At 29.9% G+C, this 14,323-nt stretch overlaps 1 protein-coding gene across 1 annotated transcript; it reads left to right on the top strand.

The window, feature by feature from the left end:
* On the top strand, window positions 6,748–14,323 carry LOC105172131 (serine carboxypeptidase-like 40). The gene is made up of 8 exons (XM_011093471.2): window positions 6,748–7,243; window positions 8,557–8,664; window positions 8,988–9,262; window positions 10,808–11,068; window positions 11,880–11,998; window positions 12,830–12,922; window positions 13,424–13,529; window positions 14,074–14,323. Exons 1-8 carry the CDS (start codon window positions 6,862–6,864, stop codon window positions 14,227–14,229), a joined length of 1,500 nt encoding a protein of 499 aa, XP_011091773.1. The 5' UTR covers window positions 6,748–6,861; the 3' UTR covers window positions 14,230–14,323.

Genomic DNA, 14,323 nt, shown 5'->3' with positions numbered 1-14,323 from the left:
AGAGAAATATGAAAAGCTATGGAAAACGTGGATAGCAACAGCGCTTTTGGAGGGTAGTTCACTGAAGTCGCATCCCAAATGGTATAATATTGATGGGCCATCTCTCAAAGTTATAAATTAACTTCAAAGCCAAGTGAGGGACACAACTCAGAGTTTGTTTCTCACCATTTGGATTTTTGTGGTGAAAGGGACAAAGACAAATATATATATATATATATATATATAAAATCACACCTGCTAAAGGTAATATCTCATAAAATATTAAGCAATAATTTTAAAATTATTATTAAAAATATATATTAAGTAAAGATAATAATTTTGGTCCCGTCATAATATAATTATTAGTGTTAAAAGAATTGTACGTAAAGATATCATTATAAATAATTAATTATATATCTATAGAGACGAACATATATAATGACAATATTTATTTATTGTTATCATACGCGTGGCATTAATTATTTTCAATGACGGGTTTATGCTCGATTTTCTTATTGCTAGTTCTTACTGGTGACAAGTTTTACAAAGCAGTTGTCAGTATTAAAATTAGAGAGAGTTATATCTATACTCTCTCATTTATTATTTATGTACGCAAATCATTCCTACTTATTGAAAAATTACATAAATTATTCCCGACAGTCTTTTCCGACGAAAAATAAAAGATCTCTATTGACCTGTTCAAAGTTTAATATATTTTTCAATGTTAGAAATGTCATCGGGAGGTGTTTCTGTAATTTTTTAAAATATTGGAGTGATTGCTGTAAAAAACCAATACTTGATGGGGTGTAAATATAATTATTACAAAACTCATTATAGTGATAGAATAAGAATTTCTGTCACTTAATATGTATGATTTAGTAATTATTTTAAAATATTACACATAATTAAATAAGTTTCGAAGTCCACTGATAAAATAGGACTCGACACTTGCCCTGCCTTTAATTTGGACCTAAAATTTGCCTCACCCCAATCAGATTTGAATTGTGGATTGAAAGTGCAAAACCAAATTAAATTTTCTATTATTTTTATTTAATCAGCATAATTTTTTTTAATATTTAATAAGTTATAACTATATTAAGAATATAACTTAATTTGTAAATATATGTATTAAATGAAAATAAAAGTTTCAATAAATTAAATGTATTTCTTAATAATTATGTACGACGGTTCTGGGGCAAGACTCCAGACCCCTCATGAACTCAGTCGAGTCCACAAAATAAAAGCTCATTCCCAAACCCAAATTAAATAATTCAAACCCTAATCCGCTCAATTAGGGCCGGTCCCCGATCCATCTGCCCCGTTTATCATTTTTGTCTATCCTAAATTTATTATCTTATTTTTGAAAATCAACAAATAATTGATTAAATTGTCCATTATACCCCTCCTCTATTATATAATCAACCCCAATTGCAATTGAGTTACAAATTAACATGACCATACAACTATAGTACAATTTTGTCAACAATTCGTTTTCACAACCTAATTACACAATTTTTAAAAAGGGGAAATACATTAACTTTTTTTAATTTATAAAAAAAAAAGCAAATTAAAATAACTCATGGAATGAAGAGAGCAATAGTTAATCCATGATATGTAGAGTATTTTTTTCAGTAGTATTCTAAATTTCAATTATTAGTAAATAATATATTAATAATAAAAAATTAAACAGAATTTAGTATTACAATAAATTAACACTTATATAATAATAAATTATATTTATAATTTATAAAATTATGGAACCTCAATTTCGCGGATACTCGATTGGCCAATGTGTACTAGTTGATATTTTGAGTTTGTTAAGGAAAAAATGACAAAACTTAGTGGAAAGAATCCAAAAGAATACCAAAGAAAGAAAAACATGTAAAAAGACAACAACCTTTTTCCATCTCAATTTCCGTTTGAACAGAAGTGAGTGTACTTAATTGTCAGAAAAAGGCACCTGCCTCAGGCTCCTCTTAGTATTCTATTGGGGAGATGGAGGGACCCCCCCCCCCCCCCCCCACTGTTCCTGTAATAATAATTTATCATCATTAATTCCATTATTTCTTCTGCTCCTCTGTTCAACTACTCCACATCATCCTCGTCGTCTTGTTATACTTTGATTCAATTTCATGAGATTAAGTAATTCAGGGATATAAGAATTGCGGACATTTTATATTGATTGCAGACGAAAAGATTAAAAGATTTAGGATTTATTTTTCTAACAGAACGTTTTTTAAGAATAAAATTGTGAGACTTATAACAAGTCGGAGTATATAATAATAAATTAAACAATGGAATATATAGTAATCGAGTGGGAAGTCATATCAGAGCTTTTATGGTAAATTGGTCATATATATAGTGAGATATTAATTACATGATGCAAATACCTTTATTATCTTTTTATGATGTTTTTACTATTATTAAGAGTTGAAAATAAGTACGTGTAAGATAAATATTTCGATGTAAATGTATGTCAAATATTTTTAAGTAAATATACCGACGAGGTTGAAATAGATTTGGCATGTGCTTGCATATAGCGATCAGAGTCTCTGTTCAAAATATTATCTGTTCTGGTAGCTAGGAGTCGTACAATTTATTTTGAAAAGGCATGTCATAAAGGAAATATGATGAAGCCTTGGGACTAATAAATTGTACGAGCCTCTCATCTGCTGCTGATGTGGGACTGAAGCAAGCACTATCCCTTACCATTGAGTCCTAGATGAGAGGCTTGGCATGGCCTCGTTCGTACAAACAACATCAAACTGATATTATTCCTGCGCATTTTTCCTTTTCTTCTTCGTCTTTCTTCTCATGAAAATTTCTCTCCTACTTGTAAAATGAGGGATTTTTATAGAACCCCCAAATTAGTTAAGCGGTGGAATATATGTTGGAGATATTGTGTGATATATGTTTATGATTATACCTGAAAATAATTTTATATATAAAACATCAATATAATAATTAGTCATTCCCAATATTGTATATAGAGATGAAATAAATTATATAAAAATCACGCAATTAAAAATTACTGTACTGACGGAGAGTCAAGATTCTTGTTATTGTCCTTAAGCCATGATTTTCACCCAATGTGCATGTATTGAATGTCGATAACGACTTTGAAATAAAATCCCGTTATTATATAATAGTGTCCCATCTAATGTGTACAATCACGAAGAAACTAGAAAATAATCCTTAGTCACGTTGTCAAAACTTTAAAATGCTTATAAGAGGAAAAAAGTATTTTGGAACTGCCCATATGAAAACTTTTCAAATTGAAAAATGACTAATGTGCCACAATTGAAGAAGGTAGCGACCCTTCAAATAGTTTTAAGAATTCGATCATTATAAAAAACTTATTAACCTAATAAAAACTCACCAATTTTTATAATAAATTTATTGAAAAAAGTTTAAGCAATTGCAATATAGTTTCGAAATGAATCAGATAATAATAATTTTAAAACTCAATTTCTGTTTAATCCAAATATTTTTTCTGCAAAAAAATATATACGGAGACTTTCATCCTAATGCACACACCAACACTAGCGACGCACGTATGGAGCAACCCCATTTTTACTCTAAACTCCATAATATTTCAAAAACTTGTTGAACCTTAAACTCAATATAAGTAGTTTATTTATCCAATAAGCTTTCAACGTGGGACAAAAATGAGTATGAAATAATCTCTTCCCGGCATCTACTTATGTACACATCAAGGCACAACATCTTCCCATTATATTCCTATATGAGACAACATCACTTCTCCTTGGTCTACTCACTCTAATCTATGGATTTCACTACATATTAGTATTCATATTTTAGACTAACTATTATTACAAATTAGCAATATTAACATGCCAATTACAACAAAACTCAACTATAAATTCCCCACATAAACATATAAAATGTATTGACTAAATACTTATTAAATCTTATAAAATTATAATTAAATTAATATAATAATGGGTCATAAACCTTAAATAAGTATTAAATGAAATAGGGACATTATAAATTGAAATAAAATGTTAGAAATAATTTAGCAATGTAGAAAATTTTAAAACTTAGTCCTGAATCCCAACAATCCCTCCACAAAATTTAAAATTCTTGAAAACTAAATATGTCACACAATAAAATGGCAACTTATACCACGCAATCGATATTTGTACCTTTCTAGCTTGATCATACACTTAGTGTTGATAATATCCTTTTTAAGAAATAATAATTGACTCTGCCTCGAAACTTTCATTTATGTAACTCTCCAAAGATTTATGTGATCTATAGCCCGCGTTAATGTATATATATATATATATATAATTATATGAATGTAAAACAAGATGTATTTAGATATTCTTGAAAATCGCTTTGCAGGTCACGCCTAGCTCTCTAGAATGACAAATAAGACCTCAAACATGATCATTATAATATAAATAATTAACTAGATCCGTGTGCTCTACATTTTAGTCGTACCGTTCAGTGTCCGACTTGAACTAAACCTGATGACGTATAAGAAACCACCACACATGTTCGATCAAAATTAGATAAAAGGACTATAATTATGACCTTTCTGGTGTTGTTCTTACCGAACCTGTGGTTCTAGAGATTCTTGAGAGACTTGAACCCAAATCCAAACTTAATAGACTTATCATACTTGACCTATCAAATTCAAATTTCAAATAAAAAATATTAAAATAACGTAAGTTTCATATACAAATAAAATAACATATAAAATAAAACATCAATAATGACACGTCTGATCTAAAATAAATTCCCTAATGATTTTGTGGTGGGCCATAAAGTTAAGGGAAATTTCCAAGAAATAGTATATCAAAGTTTTCTATTCTTTTGTTAGACAAGCAGAATGATACCCTTCTGGAAATGGATGATTTTTAGTACAGTACAAATCCGTCCTTATGTCAATAATGCATACACATATATATATAAATAGTCTAATTCACCACAATATTTATATCAGCATCGCACATGCCAATAGTTGACTTGACACCCTAATTACAATGGACCTCTTAATTGTGATCTACATATGAATCATAAATATGCACCAATGAATATGAATCCACCACTTATCCAAATTATTTATTTTAATCCAATAAAAACCAACTTAATTATATATAATATATCCTCAACCACAAAAAATAAAAACAAGAACTTGACATTTCCATCTTGACATATATAATTTGGATTAATATATATATATGTGTGTGTTTTGTTACAAGAGAAAATGGGAAAGTACGAATGACGTCTCACAGGCCCGTCATGGAGAATTGCACATAAATCATGTATGACGGATAGGATTTCTATAACTGATCTATTATCACTAAAAATCAAAATCATGTAATTTTTAACAAAAAAATCATGACGTACGCTTAGCTCTATCAAACACATAATAAGAATTCGAACCCGTATATGTGGGTGAGTTTGGGACCAACATATATATATATATGTATATATACAAAAGAATGTTTATTCAATTCTCCGACTAATTAAATTTTAAATTAAATCAAACTTTAAATATGAATTCCATAAATTAAAGAGTAGTGAGTTAATCTTTATAGCCTAATTTTTTTTAAATATGTTTATTAATAAGAGCAAAAATGGGGAAGTATTTTATTTTATTTTAAAAAAAGAATTTTGTAGAAGCTCATAATATGGCATTTCCATGTTGCATATTGCAGTGGTAACATGCCAAGCTATAATGTACAACATGTGGGTGCATGCACATTCACTCAAATAAATATACCCCATAAATCCACCAATCTGTCATGTTATACCATGTTCTTTTTCCAACAAAAATCTTTCAATATAAATAAACCTACACAAACATACATACAACAAAAAATGACCATTTTGCCCTTCATCCCTATGTGCCAAACCCTACAATTCTACACACAAGATGGTGTTTACCCTAAGCTTATTTAAAATATCGGGCAACATGCTTTTTTAGTCTCAAAATGAGGGTGAAATTCTTTTTGGTAATATAATTATGGCAAATGTCGCTTTTAGTCTCATAAAGCTCATAATCACGTATTTTTAGTCTCATAAAACTATGTGCGTTGTGATTTTAGGGCTAAAAATGAGTGTTTTTTGAATTTTACGGGACTAAAAGAGTTATATGTCACAGTTGTGGTATCAAAAAAAAATTCTGTCTTATTTTATGGGACTAAAAAAATATTTTGTCCTAATATATCTTATTAAATATTTATAGTGCTTATAAGATATTAGATCTGATTTTAGATATAAGTTCGTGATACATTATTTTATCAAAGCATGTAAGAGGTTAGGAATGATAATTTTATAATTAATACGATTGAAATTGAAGAATTTTGTTAATTAAAAATAAGCTGGGAGACTGGAACTCCTTACTTTTCCGAAAGAACCTTACGTACAAGCTCATAACATCTTATTTTTAAATTTTATTTATTAGGGTAAATTACAATAAACTGTCATGAAATTTGCTATAATTATAAATACCACCTTATTATTTGAAAAATTACAAATACTACTATAAAATAATAATACCTTATAAAATACCCCTACAATAAATTATGACAAAAAAATATTTATAAATTTACAAATAACGAAAAAATATTCGTAATTTATACCCTTATCCGGAAACTTTTTAACATCAAGTGGGAGGGTATTTTCGTCCGATAGAGCAAAAAGAAAACATCGCCATCATTCATGCATCCAGTCTCAACGTCTCTCCGGGGTTCGTTGAGACTTTGCACACATGTAAACAAAGCAATCATCACTTCACTGTATTATATACTTAGAAAAAATTGGCTTCATCCCAATTCCCATCTCCATCTTCTCTTCTCTTCATCTCTCTCAATTACTTGAACGGAAAGCAAAGCAATTACAGGTGTGATGAGTACTCTAATTCTGCTGTTCTCATCGGCTCTGCTGCTGGCATGCTTGACAGCAGCAGCAGGTGAGAGCAGCGGCGAGGAGCAAATCGCAGCGCTGTCGCGTTTTTACAGTGAGAAGCTGAAGAACAGCACAGGCATGGACAGAAGCCATTTCAATGGGAGTCGTCATCATGTTTTCCATGGAGCAAAAGTTCATGCGCAAGTAGGGTCGAAGGAGAGTGACAGGATTGAGAGGCTGCCGGGACAGCCTCCGGTGAAGTTCAAGCAGTACGGTGGGTACGTGACGGTGGATCGGAAGGCCGGCCGAGCTTTCTATTATTACTTTGTGGAGGCTCAGCGCTCTCACAAATCATTGCCTCTTCTTCTATGGCTCAATGGAGGTACTTTTCTTCTTGTGTTTTAATTCTTCCTTTTCTCTTGTGTGTGTGTGTGTGAGAGTGGGGGTGGGGGTGGGTTAATTAGGTGATTTTTTTTTTTGAATAATTATAATTTTAGTACTGAAAGTACGAGGAGTGATATTTTTTATCTTGTAGAAATTCACTTTTGTAATAAAATTTATAATTAAAAAAAAAAAAAAAGACAACATGGTGAAATTTTCATAAGAAAAAGTTGTAACTTTAAGTATTGGAGGGTAGCATTTGGTTATGTTATAAAGTTACATCAGTATTTTAGTCCGAATTCCTAATTTATTTGAGTTACGTGTAAATTATATAATATTTTTTATTTTATTTAGCATATACATGATATATGTATATATAAAATATTTTTTTAAATAAATAAATAACGTCCGTGTATATATAAATATATATTAAATAGCATTGTCTTGTCGAGACCAAAAAACAAAAGCAAATCCCACTTAATTTTTTTCACATTCTTGACTATTTTATAATGAAATTTGATCTTTTTCACCATTTCTTATTTTGAAAATTTTAATGTTGACACTTACATTTATCAAAAGAATGGTTACTTCTCTTTTAAGATGCGAGAAGAGAAAAGGTGTCAGTGTATTTCAAAAGTCTGCTTCTGTTTTTATTTAATGTTGCTTGCATTAGAATATTTGGATTATTTATGGGCTAAAAATTAAATTATTTATAAGTACTTTATTTTCTTGGAAACCCCATTAGTTGACTCTTTTTTTCCCTTTTCCAAATACTTAAAAAAGAACATTTTCCTTCTAGAAAACAACAACATTTTTTTTTTTTAAATTTTAGTGTTGGAATCGTCAGTTCATTGGTTGTCTAAATTGGTTTGTAGCATTTTGTACAATGATTAATGTCGGGACTAGTCCCACATTAATTTGAAATAATATTTAATTATGTGTATAGTCTTTGTTGCAATAATTCATTGATAGTGTCACGTGGAATTATGATACCTAGGGCAACTAGTATTTCATTTTTTTCACTAGATTTAAGGGCGTGTTTGCCTTATCTTCTTTGATTTAATTTTTAGCTTTTATCTGTATTTTTAATTCCTAATTTATTAAACTCTAATAAAAAAAATGTTTTTTTTTTCTATTTTAGAAAATGGATATGAGGGTATTTTTATAAATAATTCAAAATTAATTTACAAACAATAAGCATTATCTTCTACTTCTATTCTTTCTTATATATATATATATATTTATCACTTCTCAAAAAGTAAAGATTTCTGCAAATACGAAGTATTTGTCTACTTCATCTTGAATATTTGTCAGGGCCTGGTTGTTCTTCCCTTGCTTATGGAGCAATGCAGGAGCTCGGACCGTTCCGGGTTCATAGCGATGGCAAAACACTCTACAAGAACAGATTCGCGTGGAACTATGGTTTGTTATCTTATTCGATCCCATTGTTGCATTGTTAACCTGACGTAATAATTTTAAGTAAATCATGTAGGCATGGTCTTTTACGATTGTTAATAGATAATTATATTTACACCCTTAATATATGGTCTATTTACACAAATTATTCAGATTTTCTGTAATTACAGAAACTATCCATGATACAGATAGTTTGTGTAATTAATGATGTTGGCATTTTCGGGGATAAGGGGTGTATGTATAATTTTTTTAAAAAGAACATATATAAACCAGTGCATGTAAATGTAGTTCTTCCTCTACAGAACTTGATCAATCTCAATTGGTTCTAGCGGCAAACGTCTTGTTCCTGGAGTCTCCAGCCGGGGTCGGGTTCTCATACTCAAATACGACGACTGACTTTGAAATCGGCGGAGATAGAAAGACGGCTATGGACAACTACGTTTTCTTGTTGAACTGGTTAAAGAGATTTCCAGAATATAAAAACAGAGATTTCTATATTTCCGGTGAGAGTTACGCCGGTCATTACGTCCCTCAGTTGGCGCACACCATTCTCTATCATAATTTGAAGGCCAACAACACTATTATCAATCTCAAAGGAATCATTGTAAGTACTTTTACTTTTATGCACTTGGGACTTATGAGCCCTTTGATTGATGATTGAAAAATTTATCTTTTTCTTTAATTTTTTTTTTATTTTCCTGCACATGGAGAAATTATTTAAATTTGGAGTAGATAATTATGATGGGGTCACTAACAATCAACCCTTCATGAGTAAAATTGGGCCAACCCTAAATCATTCTGCTCATCATATTATTTTTAGTGATTTAATTTAATTAGACATCATATATATATATATATATATATATATTTGCATTATTATTTGATGGTAAAAATGCACTCATAAAGTTTTATGCTCTATTATTTGTGCTTAATTTTATTGTTGTGATTACTTTTACTTGTTAAGCGTGTTTATTAAAGATAAAAACAAGGACACGAGACGACATAATTTTATTTTTAATTAAGAAAGAACAAAAAGAATTTATCAAGTAAGGATTAATTACACTTAAACTCCTCCAAAAATGTGAAATTACACTTGTATTTTCTGCAAGAATTCTTCATTTATAGCTGCAGCCATTTCATTAGGATTTAAATGAAGCATGCTGACATCTGTACATAAAACCCCAATTTCAACCCCTGTTGATGTGTGCATGTGTTGTGTGTTTGGAAGTGTGTAGATGAGGGGTCAAATCAGAAATTCATGTAATTTTTTTTAATGATATCAATACTTTCGGTCCAAATCCTTACGAAAAAGGTATAGTTACAATTAGAAAATTCTCGAACGGGGTTCAAGTGTAATTCCATTTTTTTTTCTTTACAAAAGAAACTGTAATTTCATATTTTAACAAGAATTTAAATGCAATTAACCCAAATAATACTAAGTTGATAAATATTTGAACATTCTTAATTATTACAATTTTGTATTGTAGTATAATTAGACATCATTTCTCCTCCAAGTTGTTGCCTGGTCTATTCCACCATGTATACCAACAGAGTACCCCATTTCCTCACCCACTTTGTGTGGAGCAACTTTGTCCTTGCTTTTACATGTTTTATTTTGAGTGCTATTAACAATTTGGGCATAAATTGATTTTAAAATTTGAATCTTACAATAACCATGACAATTTATAGAGTATTGATTATTAAAAAAAATTAAATGATAATATAAAAATTATCACTAAATTTATGGTATTTAGTAACAGTAATTATTATTTTATCACAATAATGATTTTTATAATTTTATTAATTACAAATGTTGCGCAAATGTAATTATTTAGATACATTTTTTTGGTTATTATTAAATGTTTAAAGATCATATCGCGGCAAAGTAAAAAATTATTGCCGCTTAATACATATATATTATTAGTGATATTAATGTTGATATGTTTTCGTTACTGTATTTTTGTCTTTTTTGTTTTTGGACCACTGATATTGTCAATTTTTGCGTTTTAACGTATTTTTTTCGGGGGTATTTGAAAATGCTGAAAACAGACCTTCGTCAACTGATTACAAAATAAATTAAAAAGTCATGCATGTAGTCTCGACTTCACCAATCTTATGATTTCTGTATATGTATATTTCTTTGAAACAGATCGGGAATGCTGTGATTGACGACGAGACGGATGTGAAAGGGATGTACGAATATTTTGGGACGCACGCTCTGGTTTCGGACGAGACTACAAATCGCATTATGAAGTATTGCGATTTCTCCCCCAACGCCACGCAACAGTTAGATGAATGCAATGAGGCTGCTAATGAAGCTGATAGATGCATTAACGCTATTGATATATACAACATTTATGCACCCTTGTGCTCTAATTCCAGCCTCACAGAGAAGCCCAAGAAAGCTAATGTGAGTAATTAAGGGTAAATTATATTTTGTCATTTAAATTATGTTCGTCTATACTTTAGTATTTATTTATTTATTTATGTCAACTTACCATTTCAACTATACGAAATTTGCATTTTGCCATATACGAGGGTTTTTTTGTTGGAAAAACATCACATGCTGTACATATGTGAAAAATATCACATCACATAATCCTTAAATATCATATGTGCACTGCATGTGATGTTTTTTTTTTTACAAAAAAATTGGTTGAAAAACAGTTATAAATAGCAAAATGTAAACTTTCGTAAAGTTGAGATGACAAGCTGACATAAAAAAAATTTAAATGCCAAAGTATTAAAAACCATCATAGTCCGAATGGCAAAATCTAATTAATCCTTAAATTTATTTTAATATTTTGGTTAAATTACATTTCTTTTATTCTCAAATTATGCCTATTTGACATTTTAATCCTTTACCTTATTAGGATTGCAAAATAATCATGTATATTTTTAATTTTTTTGAATTGAGGACACATTTGACCGAAAATTTAAAATCGACCGAAAAGTCTCATGTGCCTTGCACGTGCTAGTGGAAGACCGACGGCCGATTTTAAATTTTCAGGCTCCTAAATTCTGAAAAATTGAAAATATGGAGGATTATTTTTTAACCTTAATAATATAAAGGGCTAAAATATCAAATATGCATAATTAGAGGATGAAAACTGCAATAAAGTCTAATATTTTTATATGTAAGCATATTTGAATTAATTAATATTTTTCACTAAATAAATATAATTAATATTTGTGGTAATTAATGTTAATTGAGTGTGCAGGGTGTGAGTCTTGATCCTTGCAGTGACTCTTATGTGTATGCATACCTGAATAGGCCTGAGGTTCAGGAGGCTCTCCATGCCAATGTCACTAAAATCCCTTATGCTTGGCAACCATGCAGGTACATGTTTCAATAACTTTAATCTTGATTATCATGGTCTCTTTTTTTATTATTATTATTTTAAGGTAAATTATACTGATATTTTTTTATAGGGAAAAATATTATTTTTGTCAACTAAGTATACCTAATTTTAATTTTAATCCGATAACTATGTCCATTTTTGTTTAGGTCCAGTAACTTACGAAATTGCTTACTTTTAGTCCTCTGGCAGATTTTCGGATAATTTTACTCCTATGCAACTTTTGAAAGGCAGTTTTAGAACTTTTAAAAGGTAGTTTTAGTCCATATGCACTCATAGGGTAAAATTGTCCGAAAATCTGCCAGAGGACTAAATGTAAGCAATTTCGTAAGTTATTGGACCTAAACAAAAATGAATATAGTTATCGGACTAAAATTAAAATTAGGCATACTTAACAGTCTAACTACACAAATAATATCCGTAGTCATTTTACAAAATTATAAGTGTATATCTTCATATTGTAGTTGTAATTATAAGTACACCCCCCTATTCAATGACGAAATTTTACACACATCCCTTGAATACATTACGCTAAAACCCCGTCAAGGGGTGTACTTGTAATTTACAAAGAATGCATTGCACGAATATCCCTCAAGGGGTGTATTTATAATTTTATAAAAAATAGAAGGTTTTGTGTAATTAGACCTAACTCAAAGGTGTTGATGTATTTTTACCTTTATATATATATATATATATCGTATAAAAAAAATGTGATAAAAACTTCCCCGATGATGTATTTTGACACGTGAAATCTATGATTTTAACTTATATCTATAGCCCGACTAAAAAGTGCTTCTTTCTGAAAATTGCAGCGAAGTCCTCAAGAAATGGACAGATAGCCCAGCAACCATCATTCCTTTACTCAAAGAGTTCATGGCCCATGGCCTTCGAGTTTGGATATTTAGGTAATTAATCACATCTCCCCATATTTTTCTTCATTCCCAATAAATGGAATATCAATAATTTGATAGACGTAATTATACTTATTTTGTAACGTGTTATTCTGTTTAAAGTACAAATTAATCGTACAACAGATATAACTCAATTAACTGTCTTGTTAGTGAGTTGAGTCTGGAAAATCTAAATCCGAGTGCAAATTCTCAACGTACAATAGAATACTTTTCAAACTTATAACACGTTTGTTATACACTTGATCATTCTTCTTGAACTGTGCACCAATCACATGACATGTGTGTTGTTTATCACGAATTTGGTCGGGGTCTAATTGGCCTGATTTGTGGCCTTATAGATGTTATACTTGGCGAGCTTTTAATATATCGGACAGTTAAATAATTTTCATGTATCTATTTTTTTTTTTTAAATATTGAACGTATATGATAATAATTTATATGTTTAATATATAAAGTATGGAGTGTAGCATGAAATTGAGTGTATGATGAGTGCAGTGGGGACATAGATGGAAGGATACCAGTCACTTCAACAAAGCAATCCATCCAGAAGATGAAACTTCCCATCAAGACTTCATGGCACCCTTGGTTCCTTGGTGGAGAGGTAAGTCTGCTCTGCACATAAACATTTCAGGGTTTTATTTTATTAAAATTTATTATTTTAATTATCCCTCCAAAAACTACCAATAAAATAAAAAAAATAAAATAAAAATAATGTTAGTGATTAATAAAAGTGATGGTTTTAAAATTATCAATAATTATCTATATTCAGCGATAATTTTTTTTTATTTTTGTAATTTTCGTAGCTTGAATTATTACATTATTTGCGTAAAAATTGTCACTAGCGAGAATAAATAGTGGATAAATGTACTATTGATTATCTGATATTGACGCTTTTTAGGTAATTCTTGTCACTAAGAGTTATATTACGACAAGATCCAAATTACAATCACTTAATGTATATTTTCAACGACAGTTTTAATATTGTTACGTCATATTTTGTAACTAATATTATCTTTTATTACAGTGAACGTCTCAATCCAAAATTATTTTTATTTCATTAAATTATATATATATATATATATATATATATGGGATTAAAAATTAAATTGAATAACCTCTAAAATGATTTATTTATTTTGGATCAGGTTGGGGGGTATACACAAGTGTATGAAGGAAACCTAACATTTGCAACAGTTAGAGGGGCAGGTCATCAAGTGCCCAGCTACCAGCCTGCTAGAGCCCTTTCCCTCATTATGCATTTTCTTGCTGGGACAGACCTCCCTGATTCTTCAAGATTTTAATTCACTTTATTATTTTCCACTCATTTATTATTATTATTATTTGCACAGGCTGAGGTCAATGGAGAAATTCAAATTCAGCATTTATTTTTTTTAA

Source organism: Sesamum indicum, linkage group LG10 (assembly GCF_000512975.1).
Source record: "Sesamum indicum cultivar Zhongzhi No. 13 linkage group LG10, S_indicum_v1.0, whole genome shotgun sequence".
Taxonomy (NCBI): domain Eukaryota; kingdom Viridiplantae; phylum Streptophyta; class Magnoliopsida; order Lamiales; family Pedaliaceae; genus Sesamum; species Sesamum indicum.
This window is presented reverse-complemented; position numbering and strand designations above follow the sequence as displayed.

What these genes read in the sequence shown, in the direction of transcription:
- LOC105172131 (XM_011093471.2), top strand. Translation starts at nt 6,862, where the DNA reads ATGAGTACTCTAATTCTGCTGTTCTCATCGGCTCTGCTGCTGGCATGC. An exon ending in CAGATTCGCGTGGAACTATG is followed by an intron (nt 8,665 to 8,987) that starts GTTTGTTATCTT and finishes AATTGGTTCTAG; the next exon opens with CGGCAAACGTCTTGTTCCTG. An exon ending in TCAATCTCAAAGGAATCATT is followed by an intron (nt 9,263 to 10,807) that starts GTAAGTACTTTT and finishes TCTTTGAAACAG; the next exon opens with ATCGGGAATGCTGTGATTGA.